The sequence below is a fragment of the Oreochromis niloticus genome, linkage group LG19, assembly GCF_001858045.2.
Source record: "Oreochromis niloticus isolate F11D_XX linkage group LG19, O_niloticus_UMD_NMBU, whole genome shotgun sequence".
Lineage (NCBI taxonomy): Eukaryota > Metazoa > Chordata > Actinopteri > Cichliformes > Cichlidae > Oreochromis > Oreochromis niloticus.
This window is the reverse complement of record NC_031983.2, coordinates 16,144,552-16,163,219: the sequence shown is the minus strand read 5'-3', so window position 1 is coordinate 16,163,219 and position 18,668 is coordinate 16,144,552. Positions and strand designations below refer to the sequence as shown.

The 18,668-nt window shown below is 41.6% G+C and overlaps 1 protein-coding gene and 1 long non-coding RNA gene across 9 annotated transcripts in view; one reads left to right on the top strand and one right to left on the bottom strand.

Moving 5' to 3' along the window:
• Positions 1–12,579, bottom strand: part of meis2a (Meis homeobox 2a) — a 78,111-nt gene extending 65,532 nt beyond the window's left edge. For 3 of the 8 annotated variants that reach the window (XM_003442948.5, XM_003442949.5, XM_005477174.4), the window contains exons 1-7: positions 12,427–12,578; positions 11,275–12,125; positions 10,533–10,759; positions 8,813–8,954; positions 8,478–8,528; positions 8,031–8,081; positions 7,367–7,516 (exon numbers count right to left, since the gene is read on the bottom strand). In XM_003442948.5, the coding sequence (XP_003442996.1) occupies positions 7,367–7,516; positions 8,031–8,081; positions 8,478–8,528; positions 8,813–8,954; positions 10,533–10,759; positions 11,275–11,286 (633 nt within the window). In that variant the 5' untranslated portion in view covers positions 11,287–12,125; positions 12,427–12,578. Of the gene's footprint in view, positions 1–7,366; positions 7,517–8,030; positions 8,082–8,477; positions 8,529–8,812; positions 8,955–10,532; positions 10,760–10,986; positions 11,203–11,274; positions 12,126–12,426 lie in introns of those variants that run through there. The other 5 variants (XM_003442947.5, XM_005477175.4, XM_025900846.1 and 2 more) reach the window with 3 other exon arrangements.
• Positions 12,580–12,659: 80 nt separating this feature from the next.
• LOC112843090 (uncharacterized) lies at positions 12,660–18,108 on the top strand. Its single transcript, XR_003215210.1, has 2 exons — positions 12,660–13,398; positions 13,658–18,108. It is a non-coding gene; the product is annotated as an uncharacterized LOC112843090 (long non-coding RNA).
• The last annotated feature ends 560 nt before the right edge of the window (positions 18,109–18,668 follow it).

Genomic DNA, 18,668 nt, shown 5'->3' with positions numbered 1-18,668 from the left:
ATATATACAAAGGCATCGTGAAAAGAAGTGTTAAATCCCTGCTGGCTAACTTCAAAGAAATAACCATAAACAAATTCATAGCTTTTAAGTTGACTTTATTCTCTCCTGCCCTACGTCCAGCTCAATTTCTCGGCTCCTCTTCTCTTTCCTGGTCATTCCCACTCCCCTGTCAGTACACACAGGGAAACAGGATTTTCTACTGTACAGGAAAGGCTTTATCAGAGCCACATGAAGGCAGACTAGAGCTGGAATTTCCTCTGCCATTCAGGCAATAGAGGGACAGACTGATCACGTCATATACTACATCTGTGCCCACAAACACAGACTCAATCAGCTACGCACTCCAAACAGCCTCTCGCACAGAGTTGATACGACATCCTAGCTCACGCAGCCCTCGCTAGTCTTTCCCAGTTTAACATGTCACCTGAGTATGATGACAAAATGTTGGCAAACTCGAGCCTAACGTTGTCTGGGGCCCGAGAGAAGCAGCCCCTTGAGCAGAGCCCAAGCCAAACAAACACAGGCCTGCACCAAGGCTTCCCACAAACCTCAACCCACTTCTCAGTTCCCGCTATGTGTTTTTTTCTCCCTCAAACACACATAAACACATATACATACATATGAAAGTAGAGGGAAAATGTACATGCCACAGTATATTCCTAGAAACAGACCGTTTTTACCATTTTGTCCAACTTGAGCAGAGTTCCTGATGAACTTTTCCCTCAGTCCCCGCCAGAGAGGAGCCTGCCTGCTTGCCTTTGTGCCCCAGTCAGAGTAAGCTGTACTCGAGGAGGACAGACAGGATAGAGCCTGGAGACTAATCGAGGTTCGCAGGGAAACAGAGACTAAAGACACGCCGCTGCCGAGGTCCCCTGGGCACACAGTCCTGATGTGCTGCTGCTTGTTCTGCTGCGGAGGCGAGGCTGCTGCTATGCCTGTAAGCGAGGCCCTTTTATCTGCTAAGTTTTTTGGGGAAGGCGGGCTGTTTTCTCAAACAGCTTGGAGCTGAAAACAGCAGACAGAAACACACAAGACCCTTCAGACCCCGCGCTCCACTCAAGGCCCTCTCAGCGTCAGCTGTTCACCGGATGGCAATCAGATAAAGAGCTCAGAGAATTACTCAGAAGAGGGGTAAGAAGACAACGTGAACAATAGCCCGTGCGTGGGTTTTAGCCCTCCAGAGTGAGTGAAGGGGAAAGTGTCCCCGTACTGAGAGCGATGGATGATTACGATGTGTTCACTCTCTGGGCCACTGATCAACACATGGAACACTTCATGGGAACGAGGTCTGTTGTTATAGTAATTTTCTGTTATTCTCAACACAGCGCAGGCTAAGTAAAATCCCTAATGTGGGAAAAGCCCATCAACCCCCCGAAAGCAGTCTAATTTTGTCTTTGTCGTGTTCGACACAGAGGGAAGGAAGAAAGGAGAGGTAAAAGTCCCAGACTCCCAGAGTGAATAGTGTGTTTAAGCAGAGCTGGGCTCTGGGCTCTCAGAACGGGCTGTTGTTGTTCCAAGAGAAGAAAATGACTGGGTTCTACTTCCTCACAATGAGACACCCACTGCCGGCGAGACACAAGACAGACCTGAAAAACTGTGCTCACTGCTCTCACACATGCCTGCTCTCTCATTCTATCTCTCCCTTTAACACTTGCCAGCTACGGCCACAGCCAGCTATGGTTTTAATGCAACAGTGGAATCGATAGGACTTAATTTAGCTATCATTGCAGAGTAATGTGTCATTTTTAATGGCGCTGGCACTAAATTAAATTCAAAGACACCTCATCTAATGGTGTAAAAGGGAATGATATTTTGCTGTGATTTGCTACCCTGTGGATTTAATGGGCCTTTATGTGGGGATGTAGATAAAGCTTTGTTAGTTTGGCTCTTACAGTGGAAAAAGAAGACTGCAGCACTTTATATGACCTAATAATAATAATAGAGTGCACACAAGACCAATGCATATGCAGTGGAGCGCACACTTCTCTTTTAGTACCTGTAAGTCACCGCTCATTCATAAGCGTGTGTGCAAAACAAGACAACGAATATCAAAACAACAGTGTTAACTTTCCACACTCAACAAGGCGACAAAAGCAACAGCCTTTCCTCCCTATGAATAATTTAGTGGGTCTCTCTAAGCTATGGCGGGCGCATCATCAGACACTGCGCCGTGCAACACAAACACACACAACCATTTTGCCACAACCCCTGTGGGTCTGATAAAGTTCAAACAAGTTGCAGGAAAAAAAAATCATGTCACACAAACAGTCTTCAACCTACACAAGAAGTGCTCGAATAAAACAGGGGAAGATGCAAAAGAGACAAAAAGGGCCTCCAGCCCATGTGACTATTCCCTAAAGCTGGGCATAATTAGGAGTCAAACACGGTTCACTCCATGCTCCTCGCTAATTGTGTTAAAGAGCAGTGTTACCAGGAGGAGGAGGAGAATGCCAGCAAGCAAACACACATACATGTGCAGGAGGAAGCGTGCACACAAATGTACACAACAGGACTAGATAGAGAATAAGATACAAAAGAAGAGCGGTCTCTAGGGGCAGCCTTTTCTATTTGCTGGGGTTAGCAACTGGCGGCTGCTAATACAAGTTGTAATTAATATAAAAGCAGGAGACAATATGGGAAGGAAGGCTCGTAGTGCAGCCGGGCCGCAGGAGAGTGGGAGAATGCTGCCGTCTCCTCTGCCACTGTCCCCTGTTTCTCATTTACAAACACCTGCCTGGCACAATTTCACTTCCCTCACTGCACTCTGCCTACATCCCTAGGAATTTCAAATAAAATTGATTTAGCAGCATCATTGAATTTCCCTCAAAAATTCCCCAGAAACCTGGAGGGAAAGGGGGGAAATCTGGTGCAGTAGCAGCAGTGTAACACAGGCTGAGAACGACTAACCTTGTGAGTCCGTGCGTGTGCGTGCGTGCGTGTGTGTGCGCGTATGTTGAGCTATCAGTGCGCGGAGCAGCTACAAAGATCCTGCGCTGAACATGTAAGGAATCGCTGACGCACCAGAAACACACGGGGCCGTAAATCACGAGGCGATGTGACATTTCAAGACGCATCTTGCCACATGGCATAAACAAAGAAAGAGAAAAACTTCTCACACATTTCTGTTGCGTTGAGCTCGTAATTATATACAGCCACTTCAGAAAAGTGTAGGTGCATTTCCATTGAACGGCTAAGCATTTACAACCCCCTCAATTACCCACAATATAAAAAGTCCTTAATTTAGCAGCTAATAATTCACCACAGCATGTTTTAACAGACAAGGAGGATTGTCTGATTGTATTTATGCCTAAAAACTTTCTCTGAGGCAAAAGCTGTTTTACTCGCTGTAGTACATTATGTGTGCAAAGAAAGAAGAGATTACTTTTTTTTAAAAAGTGATTCATGGGTTTGGCACAGCTTAATATGACATATCCCGAAAAAATCAAATGACAAAAAAATGTTATAAACACTTGTGCTTTCATTCATTCCTTTAAAATAACAATGTACAAGTTCATGTGAATCTCCTGATCACTGCAGTCATTTACACCATGCTTTCAGCCAAATAAAGGGGAGTGCGGAAGATGCAACAAGTTAGCATAGCCTCTCTTCAGCCACCATACCGATGATTAGATATGCCTGCCAACAAGGCCCTGCCACTGAACACAAATCAAATAGGAAATGTACGGCCAGACATCCCACCATCACAAAACAATTGCGTGGAACAGACAGAGCGTCCCAAGTCAACAATGCACTGTTTTCATGATATCCAAACGTAGTCGGCCCTCGAGGAGGACAAAGCTAGTAGAATTAGAACACCTCCAAAACTGAGAAATTGCATGGTTCAGCAGGCAAGCTTGGCCTGAGGGCTCGCTGTCCACAGGCAGAGGGCTGCGTATGCACTGCACTATGCATAGTGACGTACAGAAATAGGACAGGATCTTACTGCACGCACCTCCACAAATACACACACACACTTATGCACAGGCTCAAGATGAGCTATTGCATTACTTGATTAAACCTGTGACATCAGTGCATTTGACCATTGGTCTACAGCGCCCAGAGCCTTTATCAGAGATCGAGACCTAAGCAGAAAAGGCTTTTCCTCCTGTTTTTTACAGCCAAGCAAATGCAAAATAAGCTATACCATAACCATGAGCACTATCACTCCTTGAGGAAAGATCTCCAAAACAAAGTAGTGGGACCTTTGAATGCAACAGAATTTCTGTCTGGCAAATCTTAAACTATGCAGAAATTCTACTGCAGTCGCAACATTATAATGCATATCCATAAAAGAAATGAGAACCCTTCTGCTAATAGCTTGACTAAGGAAGCGGCACAATGGCACAAGAAGACACAAAAGCTAATTCATTAGAACAGATAATACTCAGACACTGTTAATTCTATTTGTCTCCCTAATTGGATGTAGCATAGAAGAGACAGAAATTTTATTCATTAATTAAAAGACGAGAGCAAACCAGTGACAAGTGCACACACATACACACACACACCAACCATTTGCAAAACTACACCACTGTGTGTGTGTGTGTTTTTTCCTATCACCCTTCATGTGTAATACAAATTCTATTTTTCCTTTAATTTAAATATGATTGAGTCAATCTGAGGAGGGGCAATGAGTTAGGAAACACTGGGTGGGCTACATGCTTGAGATAGTCACCGCAAGCGAATGAGGGAAATCAACAGTGTCAGTGAGGCCTTATCCTGATCTATGCTGTAAGCCAATCATCTCTAAGACCACGCTGCATTCAAATGTAAATACAACTACACTTTAAAGCTCCGCAGTAAGGTATGAGGAAGGGACGGGAACGAAAAAGAAAGCGATAGAAAAGGAAGGGGTAACACAAACATGCACACATAAAAAACAAGCTCAACGGGCTTCCTCCTCATTGAAGAGCCTGATCATCTCCAGAAAAACCGACTTTCACCAAATGAGATGTAGCCCAGGGCTATATATTAAAAATGCATATCAAAGCAAAGAAAAATGGACGTGTGAGATTCTAACTAAATAAATTAGCATATCTAACTATCAAGCCGCCTTCCTCTCCTCAATGAGATGCGAGGACAGAAATGAATAATAAAATAGAGCCAAATAATAGAAGTGAATAGATAGAATAAATAAATCAGGACAAGAGTGACAGAAATTGTTTCCCATCCATCGGCACAGTTTGGCAGCCAAATGCCTTTTTGGGGGGAGGGTGGGGTGTGTATTGTGTCCAAATACTGAAAACACATTTTCGGCATGCAAAGCTGGACGCTTTTCAAATAGATGTGGCAATGACTGCTGGAGAAGTTAACTATTTATTACAAGGTTTTTAGATCATGGCTGCACTATACTGTAGTTTTGCTTTCTTTCCCTTTCTGCAAATATTATTCCCACTTAAGCATCATGAGGTGCACACATGTTCTCACACACGGCCCTGCGCCTCTATTTATTAAAAACAATAAGCTGGAGTATGTATGCTTCCATAAATTGTAGCCATTATTTAAAAAAAATACTCCCTACTCTGCTCAGACACAGCTCTGAAAGCAAATAAGGAGAGAGAGGAAAAGAAAAAAAAAGACTTTCTCCTGCTTTAGTAAAATCCAGCCCAGCAGTTAGGTATAATAAAAAGTTCATTGGTGCCACAAAAGTGAAATAAATCCCTCAAACTTAAATAGCTAATGAGGTGGTCATTTCAAACAACCCCGAGATAAATGGCTTGTCATGCAACCTTCTTTGTTTATTGCTGCTCCTGATTTGCTTTATTGGCATATTTAATTTTCTAATTATCAAAATATTTCTTACAAGTGGACTGATGACAAAGCTGGTGTCTGAGCACTGGAGGCACCATTGGAAATTGGCTTGAGTGCCAACCATCTGCCATGAAACTAAACAGGCTAGTTTATCTAATCTCTGCACTATAAACAACAGCATGCCTCATTTCTACACTTGTGTTGGAGGGCCACAATGTTGCCGTTTTGACCGTTTCTCAAACCAGCATCGGCATCTTCGAGCTAAACACGCTTCGCTTCACCTTGTGTGACGCGCTGCGTGGCCCTGCACAGGCGACGGGCTTTCAAAGGGAATCCACTAGGCCTATAGCCAGACCCAACAGATGCAGCGTAGAGACTTTGCATAACACTTAAATCTGCTTTAATTCCTAATAGGCTTGGCCTTGTGCTGCGCAGATATTAACTAGTCACTTTGTTACACTAGCCGATTTCCCCCCCAGCCCGCCACCCCCACTAAAACATTAGCTTTATCGCAGACATAGAAGACGCAGTAATTCACAAATATGAACTTAGTACTACACTGTCAGCTCGATCCATACTGCGGAGGGGGGGAGAGTTAGAATCAGTGTTTATTACACCGAAAATGTACAATTTAAAGCAGAGAATCGATCTACAAATTTAAAGCTACTGTACTTCAGGTGCATATAATTGAATTTAGCATTATGGAGCCTCCAGCCATAAAGGGGGGGGGGGGGGGTCACAGAGGAGAAAGCAACTGCAGAGCAAACCACACGGCAATCAATACGAAACAATTAAACACATTAACATCAACAGCAATGGAAGGCCTCCAGACGAACCATCATATGCCTTGTGAACTTGACATTGATGGTAAGCCTTTAGCTCTGAGATCTCTTTCAATAGGCTACCACTTTCTCCACCTCTGCAGCAAAATCCACAGCTTTACGCGCAGGCCATATTCAGCTCCCACAGCCCCCAAATATAAAGCCTTTTTCTTTTTAAATATTGGCCTAAAGCTAAAGCTTACCGTTGATACCCTGCTTTAACGTTAAACCTGCGTAACAGATAATTGCCTCGCGTTTTTTTTTTTACGTCTTTTTTTCAGCGTGCCACTCTCCACGAACGCAGGGCAGCGATTTGCACACGCGCACGCGCACCCTTTATCACGCGCACGTACACACCCACTCAAGCCTCCAGCACGCAAGCAAGCACGGACGCGTTATGCACACATGACTGCCCCTAATCAAAAGACTAAAACAATAACTCACTCTATTGTATCACATGTAGCTTTTGACCTTAGAACATCGATCGGCAGATTTTCCTTGCAGAACAGAGCATGCTCTATTTACTGATGGCACAGCAGGGTCACACACACTGAGCAGAAGCTAAGTAGCCCCCAAAGTTGGCTCTATTAGATAAATCAAACGATGTGATTATTATAAAATTTTTATTTTAAATATATATATTTATATATGGTTGATTGCTACTCAAATGCATTGTTTGCTGAAAACTAAGGGCTCATGTGTCCCTGGTCTTTATCAGCAGCAGATGCGCATGCAGACAGACAAAAACAGCACATAACAAATTACGAATACAAAAAAAAGCTCGTGTTACTCACGTGATCTGCAAGATTGGTCGACGATCCCGAAAGTTCTTCGTGATCTGATTTTGAGCTGCCATCCCGTTCGTCAATAACTAGATCTATTGGCATTTTTCCTTTCAAACAACTGATGTACCGGTGGCAAAAATTGTCGCAGAGCTCGTGCACCTAGAAAGGGGGAAGAAAACACCTTTTCTCAGGATGGGGAAACGCTTCAGCCAGGTCCAAGAATAACTTCAATTAAGAGGCATTATCGGCGGCGAGGAAACAATAGTGAAATTGTTGCAGAGCTTATTATTCTCCTGAGGCCGGAGCAACAAGTTGAACGACGAAAAAAAAATAATAATAAACAGCACGCCGTAAGCTGGCGAAATAATGAGTAGCTGAAACCAAATCTGCAGATCAATAACAATGAGCAACGTGGGCAAAGAGGTTCTAACATATTTTATCAATATCCACTTCATCTGCATCGATAGTTGGCTAAATAAAGCAGCATATTTTATGAAAATGAGCATCCTCAGAACGTCTCTCGGTGCATTTCTTTTCCTTTTTTTTCATATCCGTGATATATGTACAGCAGTGATTACCTCTGGAGCACATTTAGTGATATCGCTTACATTGCAGTCATATTGTGCGTGTGGCAGGTGAAGTTTAGAGAGCGTAAAGAAATATCAAAATGTACCTTTTCTAATTCCAAGAGGTGAAACCGTAATACTTGTATGGCTTGTATCATCTGAGGGGGGAAAGAGCAAAAATAACAACAATTAAAATTACAAAACTGACAAGATTAATGTATATGTACATTTTTTCACATTGGTGGATATTGTGTCATAAAATAAAACCTTCCAGTTATGAGTGCACGACAGTCAGCGAGAGCATGCATATATTATATATTTTTTAACTTCTTACACTTCTAATATGTGATTACACAGTGGTCAGCTGGGTAAGTTAGATGGGAAGATTGAACAATGACAGCGGCAAATGTGGTCACACAGCCTCAATTCTAAACTGATCTGACATCAGTGCGGAAGTCTAAATCATATGTTCACATATTTACTTCGAGACTCTGTGGACATTTCAGTGTACCGACGGAGGGAACTGGAACTGGGAGACAAAGAAGTGCGCTTACCAAATTGTCCAACTCTGGATTTGATGAAAATAAAGGTTTTTCTGCTCGGACCTAAAACAATACACCAAATGTCAAAGTTAGTTTGGCATGAAATGTGTGGAATGTGGCCCACAGCTACAACTTTAAAGTTGAAAAAAACAAAACAACAAAAAGCAAAAAAAAAAAAAAAAAGCAAAAACTTGTGTGTTTTAAGTGGAAATTTTGTAATTAATAACAGTCATAAATCATTAAAAAAGGCAACTTTTTATTGTAAAAAGAAAATAAAGCAAGCGGAAAACTATTTGCCGTGACGCAGACACACCATCCAAAAATATTTTTTAAACTGCAAAATTGACCTGTTTGGCAAAGACTGCAATGTCCTCATTGAAGGAGTCTGAAGAGCAGACATCGCCGCCTGCTACGCCGGGCTCCCTCGGAGTACACGTCGCCAACTCGCACTTCTCAAAAACCAGTGCGAGGAGTGGAAATAAAGGGTGACTGCAAGAGGGGAAACACGGCCTGAGTACAAACAGCACACCGGCTCTTCAATGCCCACTGTAAAAAATGTCCAGTCAACCTGCGTATCAGTCGGCTCCCTGCTCTTCAAATTTTTACTGCAACTAATAATAATAATAATCACAATAAAAAAAAGTTTTTATCTCGATTATTTTTTTTTACTTTTATCCCGCTGTCTAGTTGTTTCTTTGTTTTTTATTACTCTACTATCAAAACATGTCTTAAAATATGTTAAAAATGGACGGCGACAATTAAAACAGTGTGTCTGATTTCAGAAAAGTCTTCTTAGTAGTTTTCTAGTAACACATGCATGTGGACAACCCCGTTTGGTACATTTTCTTTTAGCAATTGAGCTCTCATATGTTATTAATCGACTCGAGACAGACATTTCTTGCAGTGCGAAAGACAAAAGACTGAGAAGTGAACAAAACTTCAAACAAAACACAAAGCTGACTGTCGACAGATTTCAGTGGAATTTTAAGAAATTATACAGTCGCCAGGGATAAAAACAAAAACACAGAGTTACACTTAAGACGTCGTCACCGAAGACTTTAATATTATTATTACTGCTGTTTTAACACAGGCCTGCATCTTCATCGTTTCACAGAGGTGAAATGTGTAAACTCTATCTTCCAGCTGTTACAGTCATCCAGCATCTTGAGACAAACACCCAAATCATTTTAAAATGCAGATTATAATTTCAGCAAACTCCTTATTTCTATCACCAGCGATAACTGGAGAAATCTGACATTGGCTTTTTAATTAATTGTGATACGTATATATTTAGGTATTAAAGAGAATAGAGTCAATTTCCCATATGAAAACGCAAGAAAAATAGAAATGATGAGCTGGATTTACTCTACACCACATCCCAGATTATATCGGGATTATAGCACTTACTGTGTACGTATTAGTGAGCATTATCTGTAATCATAATTTTTTTTTAGTTTTGCCCTCAGTAGTAAGTAGCCTGCCAATTCTTACATTATTTTAGATTAATGTGATAAAATTATAAAGACATTTAATGTGTTGTAACGCGCTGGCTGTGTATGTGTGTGTGTCACTGCAAACTATTTTTGAAAACATTTACAATATATTTGCAAGCAGGAACAAGAACGTTTTAATAAGTACAGCCTGTGTTTACGATGGAGGAATATTAGTGTGCAGCGATATTACAAGGCACACTTTGCACTATGGAGCAATTGCAATGATGTTAAAAAATAATTTTTTTATCATAATTCCTTGCAGTCTCTGTATTTGGAGGTTGGACTATGAACAGCGAGCTTCCATGTTATTCTACAGCTTGTATTTCAAGCTTAAGGCTCATACTCTTACTTACTGCAGGCTGCTCGATGCCTTGTACAATGAGTGTAAAATTACACATCAACAAAACTCCCCTAACCAACAATAGAGGTCCAAAATTGCGGTCAAACCTGCACAAAACACTATTTAAATTTGGTAGTGGGAGAGAAACTCCAACAAAGCAAACTTAAAGAAAAGCTGCAAAGTTAAGGGGGAAAAGGTGCGTGAGCGCGTATTAGATCCGTGTGTAAACCTTACCCATAAATTTGATCTTTATCCCTCTTTAAAGCGTCGTTGACAGCGGAGCCCATGCTGGTGGGCATAACGTTCGGATGAGGAGCGTGGGCTCCGTAGTGCTGGCTGGCGTGCAGCGGCGGTCCGTGGTTCAGGTGGTGGACCTGGGGAAGCGGCCGGGGAGCATGCGGGTCCCCGTACATCGACGCCGGGACTCCGTCCATCCCACCATAATGGGCCAGCTCATCGTACTAGGAATTAAAATTAGAACAAAAGTCAGCCGACTTTCCGGTTAAGCTACTTTTTCTTTTCTTAACAAATGTATAAAGTAAAGCATGCCGTCTCATTCTGAACAAACGCAAAGAAGAAAGTAAAAAAAAAAAAAAAAAAAAAAAAAAAGCACTCGCAGTGGAAAATTACGCTGCAGCCAAGGCAGAAAAGTGTGATATATTATATCTGCTACTCGGTGTGTCATTACCAAAAACATAATAAGTTAGGAGCTCCGCGGAACAGAGTTTGGTGGGCGAACAGATCGAATTAGTTTGGAGTCTTCTGTGAAACTGCTCCACGGCTGTCGTGGAGGCTGTCGGTAAAAGCAGAGGCTGTCACTTTGCTTGAAGAGTGAGAGCGCTGCAAAAATGTCAAATATAACTGCTTTGATAGGAATACTTTGTAAATTTGCCACCACCCGACAAGAGGTTAGCGATACGAGGGCCTCCCTACAGTGGATTTGAACAGGTAAGTGTAGCAGATTTAAAAAACCTACCCTTTGCGCCATCAGGCTGCGCTCCAATAAACTCCTGAATCTGTCGTATATTTAATATCCCAGTCCCGGTTAGAAAGTGATTTAGTGGCAAGATTCCTTTTTCAACCAACTTTGCGAACTCTCCTATTCGCCAGTGTGGTTCAGTTGAAAGCGTAGCATCAGGGAGTTTTGCAATTTTTCTTGTTTACCCTCTTTCCTGGAAAAAAAAAATAAAAAATGCGCCAAAGTGAAGGTTACAATCGGCCCATCAACAACCTGCATGTAACTAAACTGTCGTGTCTCATGGCTTTTTGCCACTCCAGCTGTCAATCAAAGCCAGAGGTTGTCAAGGTAATGAATGAATGACGGTTGGTGATGATGTTCAAGAGAAGGACGAATCTTTTTAGTCCGTTTTCATCCCGCAAGTCCGCGTCTCCTTTAATGCCTCCAGATCGCTATCTTGTTTTATTATCACTGTAAAAAAAAAAGAGGAAAAAAAGGAAAAAGCAGTCGAAATTAAGAGATTGCGATTCAGATCTCTCCTTTCTTTCCCCCGTAGGTATTTCGTCTATCTGGCGAGACTGAGATGAGTGAGTGTCAGCGAGTGTTGGCAGGTTGGCTGCTAGCTTGCTTATAGAAACAGAGTCAGTTCGCAGCGCTGAGCGGTGGGCGAATGAAATGACGGATCCCGGAAGTAGTGGTGGCCATAGCCAGTCCTACAGCAGCTCCAGAAAAGAGAGAGGAGAGACCAAATCTTGTGATATGCAGAGTATATGCGAGGCACAGGGACGGCTTCAACTCCACACTGGGGGTAAAAAGCCAACGCAGAACAGCTCCAACTCCCACCCAGTTCTTCTTCGCCGATAAGCTTCCTAAAGAAACAGCAGAAAAAGGTTGAATGAGAGAGGTTTACCAGAGCGGGCACTTTTAAACACTTCGGCTACACATGCTCCGAGCTGAACTAAACATAACAGCGACTGAACGTATCTGCATGAATTATGAAAATAATAATAATAACAATAAAATGGTACATTTAGAGCAGAATTGCGCACTACGAGTCCAAACTTTTACGCACGGCAAAACAAATATTTTACGTCCTTATTTTCATTGATAGAAAGCTATTACAACGAGATCTTATGAATGCTGACTTTAATATATGAGCATGACGCTTACTTGTTTTCTGTTTTGTGGTTATAAGCCGGTGTGCATACTCAGTATCTCAGTAATACCTCCTAATCTCACTGCTAATTATTGCTCTGGTCTTTTTAGCAATTAAACGGCGCGCAGCACCCCTCTAAGCCCAGAATGAACTTTTCCAAGCGGAAAAAAAGCTTTTGTGGAGAAAGTAATTTTGTGTGTTTCTTTCGTCCAATCCCGTCTCTTGATAGAAACTCGTTCCTTACCTCAGAGTAGTCAATTATCAAAGCTCCCCGAGATCATCAATCATGTGAGGAGATTGAAGTTTAGAGGAGGAGCAACGCTCCGGCCATCGATTGCAGTGAAGCCCTCTTTGGAGCCTGAGCACTTTTACGCTCAAAACAGAAGCAGGCCATCTATCCCCTTTAATATTTAGCTCCATCAGTGCTAATATGGCATCATGGCTGTATTGATAGGTTCTCACATAAAGGCTCCATTTATTGCTCCGTGACATTTTTTGATGGTGGGAATTAATTATTCACAGGTTAGGATTAAGGTAGACACACGCTCAGGGAGATAGGCTGTGGCTACTGCTGGAGGGTCAATAAACTCTCCCAACAAACAAAATACAAAGCAGAGCTGTTCAGGGTCGATTACAGAAATAGAAGGGTTTTTTAAAAAAAAATGAAAAAGATTTAATAAATGAAACCGTGACAACAGTTATGTTTGTTGGCATAAAGGGGGGTGGGAAGTGTAGGACTGCAGGCTTTGACAAACGGCTGTGTGGACATTTCAACGTGCAATACCCCGGGAAGGAGCAGCAGAGCGGTGCGCAGAGAGCCAAGGCATTCGCCGTCTCCAAGTCTCTCTCACACTCTGTAAACACAACCAGCCCGGCAGACTCTGCTATTGAAGACTGATATTTTCATAAGCTAAATATTGTCGTTCACATTGATTTGTGCACTAACGCTTGACTTTTTTTTCATCCTCCTTCTTTGGACAACCATGGTAAGTAGCATAAACCTTATTGTATCTACTGCTTTGTTGTGAGCGCGCGTCCTTTCGGGGCGCAGCATGGGGAAAGTTGTGAGGCTGGACTATACAAATGCAGACAAAATTCTTTCTTTTTAAGCTTAGGTGACGTTTGCACTATACTGCTTAGAAAATCCGAATTTTATCGTTGTTTTTTTTTTTTTTCCCCCATTTGCATACTTTTAGATTTTGCGAATTTCATGTTTTTTGTTGTTTTTTCCCCACATTTATTCAGGAAAATATGTGATTTGCCCCGGAGGAGAGTGATGTAAACACCCGAAGAGCGTGTGAAAATAGGAGAAGCTAATTATGCGTGTCCAATGTACGGCTCCACAGACACACATCCTTCCCTATAAAACTTGCGGCAATGACTCCCAACGACGTGAAATTTTAAGCTCTTTTCTTCTGTGATAAATTTACTCGAGTAATTAATGAACGCTATAAACACGAGGCTTCATAAGTGACAATATTTAGGTTATTAAATCTGCTTAATAACAACTTTTTTTTATGTGGCATTACACAAGTCGGTGTTTAATTTTCCAATTTCATTTTAATCATCATTCACTCAATGGTTAATTAAAATTAATTTTCCTCATAAACAAGACATGTGCCAACCTAAACTCCCCAGCTTATAACCTGACGGCGTTTACAAGGAAGATACCTCCAGGAGGACACCTAACACAGACAATTAGACTTTTTTAAGTAGTTTTATGTTTCTTCACGTTAAAGCTCTTTTCAGGTGCACAACTCCCGCGCGTTTGAGAGAGAAAAGAAAATCAGTAGATGGCATTAACAGGCGGTAAAATTTCATCTGGTGGTGTCAAATTGAGGTCAGTTTAGGGTTAAAGCTCTCGGTGTCCGTGTGGGACATGGCCAGCTGCGTTTGGATTCATTAGGGGGGGGAGAGGATCCATTTCAAGGAAAACACTACTGGGACAGTCACCAGGCTAAAGATCCACTGCATGTCACATCCTAAGGTGCACCAGGACCGCCTGCGCGCCACCCGAGCACCAGCACTCCAAGTCCCACTCCTCTGTTTACTCTTTGCGGGACTTACAATCCCTCTCCCCCTCTCCTGCCCTGCAGGGCTCGGTTGTTCACACACACAAGCCTGTTGCTAAATATGGAGAGAAATGCATTGTTGATTTAATTCCCTCAAAAAGATCACTGATATGAAACGAGCTTCAAATCCTCTTAGTGACCTTAAACACTCCTGAAGAAACAATTGGCCCTCAACCGCAGGAACAAATAAAATCGCCCTAATCTTGTTTGTAACTTTGTTCTTTCTTTGGCCCACTTCAGTATGAGATTATGCAAATTAGGAAAGCTAATGTATAGAGAGGTTGAGATAAGACAGGCTCATGGACTGACTGCAGGAGAAGCGCGGAAAATAAAAACCTTGCAGTGTCTTTTTGTTTGTTTGCACCAGTTCCTTAAATTTATAATAATAAAAAAATAATCACGTAATTTGGCAGAATTTTACTTCAGCAATTTTGCGCTCAATAAAAACAAGGCAGTTCGACATTTTCCCGATGTCTCCAATTCCACAGAAGACTGTTAATTAATCCATAATTACCAGGTCCATATACTTTGCCATTATTTATTTATTTATTACATATTTTATATTATTTTATTCATGATTTGTTTAGGATTTTTTGGCCCGCTTTTTTGTTTCCTTCTTTCACAAAGCATTACCTCAGTCCTCTGCGTCTGAACTCTTTTTGACCCCGGAGTGAAATGTGACTATAGGGTTTCAGAAAGCGGAGTGAGCAACTCAAATACTTGTAAAAGTTTCGCGACTAACTGTAAATTCTTCAGCTCCAAAGCCTCATTTTCCCCTCCACCGATTCTCGGAGCCTGGTGTCAGAGGGTTAGTAAAGGGTGGAGGGGAGAGAGAGGAAGAGAGGGAGAGAGAGAGGAGACCAAGACAAAACGTAACCGCGGCTTTCCCCCCTCCTCACGGGCTCGGCATGAAATATGCTGCCCTCTAGCGACACCTGGCGGCCACAGCGAACTCCGAGCCGTCGGAAGGTTTGCCACAAACGCGAGAAGGCCCACAAAAATACGCCAAACTTAATTAAGCACATTAACACAAAATAAATCCCCAGAAAAATGACCACGCAAATGTGTTTTAAAATTAAAATTAAAGGTAGCTCCATCAAACTGTTTATTCTTGAGGTACCGGAGGCCATAAATCAAAAACTGAACTTTATAAAATGCCATTTTTTTGTTTTAGTGATTTAATCTAAATAGTGCACGCATTTTCTTTTTTTATAATCTGCCATTTGTTTTCTTGTGGTGCTTCAAAAATAAATTAAGTTCAAATGTCTGCGTCCTTTATATTTGATTCTATTATAAGACGGTCACTGTGGGACAGAAAACAGGGGGAAAAAGTTGGCCTTTATCAGCCTTAGCCTGCATTTAATTTAAGGCACCGCGTATATTTTGAGTTATCGAGTTTATCTGATTTTTTATTTGTTTCTTTTTTTTTAGCCAATTTTGAAATTAACTCTGCAGCCACATAAATCTAAATAAACTGGACAAAGAAAACCAACAGCACGTAATAAGAACGCTCATGTGGTTATTTTAATAATAACAGAATCTGAAAATCCGTTTTTTTTTTCTGCTATAAGCGATTTTGAAATAAACTAATAAACAAATTCAACGTTTTACAGGCTTTTACGCAAGAGAGGCACAAAAAAGTCAGCAAATCGATTCATATCACGATTCTGGAAACAACCTCAGCACCTAAAAAACTATTTATAAAATATTAATGCTGGAAAATGATTTATTTTTCATTCTTCTTTTTACAGGAAAAAGATCTTTCAAGTATAAAATTATATATTGACCTATTTCCCCAACGCATTTTCCCCATACATGTATGTATAAATACTTTTTTTTCCCCTTTCCCCCCCTTGTCAAACTACACAAACTACTAATATTTCCCCTCCTCCGTGCGTGCAGCCGCTCTGCAGAGAGAGTCTCAGCTCTGCTCGGCTGTGACACAGTTTGAGCAGGTCACCGCCGAGATTAGAGCCCGTCGTTAACGCCTGCTCGGATACACCAAATGCTGATTTAATGAGCTTGCATTGGGTGTTTGTCCCAGAATACCTGGTGTGCATGCGTTAGTAACGCCACAGACCGTAATCCCTGTGTTTTCCCTTGAACACGTGGCTTTAGGGACAACCTAAAAACACTGCAAAGATTTGACTATGATTTCTTTTTCATTTCTTTCATTTTATTTTATTTCAGTCAGCCTGAACAGGTCGAAGCCTCTAAGTCCCGTATCCAGCCACATTACCACATGTAATTGAGAGAAGTTTAAGTGGAGGCCGGGAAACCGAGGAGTTAATAGCGGTGACCCTCTTGCTGTGCCTCTGTCGCTCATCATTTATCAGGCTTAAGGGGCTTAAACAGGCGACGCAGACCCACCTTTTATTACATATCAAACCCTCTCTCCCTTATCTGCATTATAGGAAATACATGCATCGTTGGCCGTTATGCGGATTTGGAAATAGAAACACGTCCAATAAAGTCGCCCTCCTCCGCTGATCAGAGGAAACGTGTCTTTAGGCGCCACAGAGACACCCCAGCGGTTTAAGTCTTTATTAAATTATCTTAATTCCCCTCTCCACTTTGAAACGAATATAAATGCGGCTCTTCTGTTGTTTGTCCAGCGCGGAAGAGAGGAAACGTGAGTGCGGAGGTCCGCCACGGTTCAAGTATGATTAGGAGGCGAATAAAACTGTAAATGCAGACTCCAAGCGCCTGCAAACCTGCCCAGAGCGGATATAACGCGCACGACGTTAAAACTCGAGTGTGGCAGATTTTTTTTCTTTTCCTTTTTTATTCAAAATATCAAAATCTAAATATTACAAATATAAATATATATGTGTGTGTGTGTGTGTGTGTGTGTGTATGTACACAGGTGGCAGCTGCTTTATTGGAAAAATTAATTAAAGGTGAGAAAAAGGCAAAAAACTTCCCCAAGACAAGATATATTTAGAGGCTCACGTGACTTCCGTCATTCTTCTTTATTTATAGCGAGCTTTAATGAATTAGTACACAGGCAGACCATTACAATACCCGCTCCCTTTATCCGGTCACGGCTTTTCTTGAGATTTGTGTGCGCGCATGTGTGTAGAAAAAAAATGCATTTATTACTCAAAATTCTATCGATAAAATTTCTCTTTAATATTCCGGTACCCCTATAGGAAAGGGATTTATTATTTTATTTTTATTTATTTTTATTTATTGCTGGCACAGGCTTTCAGTTAAACTTCAGGTCCATGCCTCAGTTGTCTGCTGGTTTCCTCTGAGGAGAGCTCAGTTAGTCAGCCTGAACGCAGCTGCATTCACGTGGTGCGACGGGGTTTGATATTCCAGTCACACAACAGAGTAAACACTGCTCTCTTATTCAATAAACATCATTGATAAGGACCCCATATCAAAGCCATTTGAAATACTGAACCTAAGCATCAGCATTTATTTTTTACTTTATTAATGAAGACATTGCATTTATTGTTGTTTACACATATATTTTAGCCTGTATCATAAATAGCCTTTATTTAAAAAAATTGTTTTGTTTTTTTGTCTGAAAATCAATGTATTGTGTATTTTGTGATTCTGATGCCTTATATATAAATTCTTGAATCTAAATGCAATTAAAATGTTTCAAAACTCTCATTTGATTCTCTCTCTTTTTTAAAAAACATACTTTCAGTAAGTTTTCATTGAATCACTCCCCTGTCTCGTACATATAGCAAATGGCTTGCACAAGGTGAGGTTTGCTCTGTTGCCCAAAGCACGTGGAGGGGCCAGGGATCGACCCTCCAACCCTGGGATTAGCTGACACCCCGCTCTTCCCCCTATGCCACAGCGACTATAACTAATCAAATGACTCAACCCATGAGACAGCCCCTATTGATTTGAATGGTGGTAAGCATGCACTTAAGTGCATCTGTTTGTAACCTGCACGGTCTGACCTTTTGCTTACTCCCTTCACAGTATGGGACAGCCCCACTACAAAAAGCACTGCTGGACAATTTAAAACCAAATCGGACTTGCTTAACACAACACAGTTCAGCTCTTATGCATGACCCCCCCCCCTTTTGAAACAGTGCAGGTAAACAAATGCAGATGGTTTGTTTGTGTTTGTGTGTTTTGTTTTGGTCCCCTTGCTTTTTTTTCTGTTTATGCATTGCCATTTCCATCTTCTCTCACAGCCCAGTACACCCCCCTCCTTC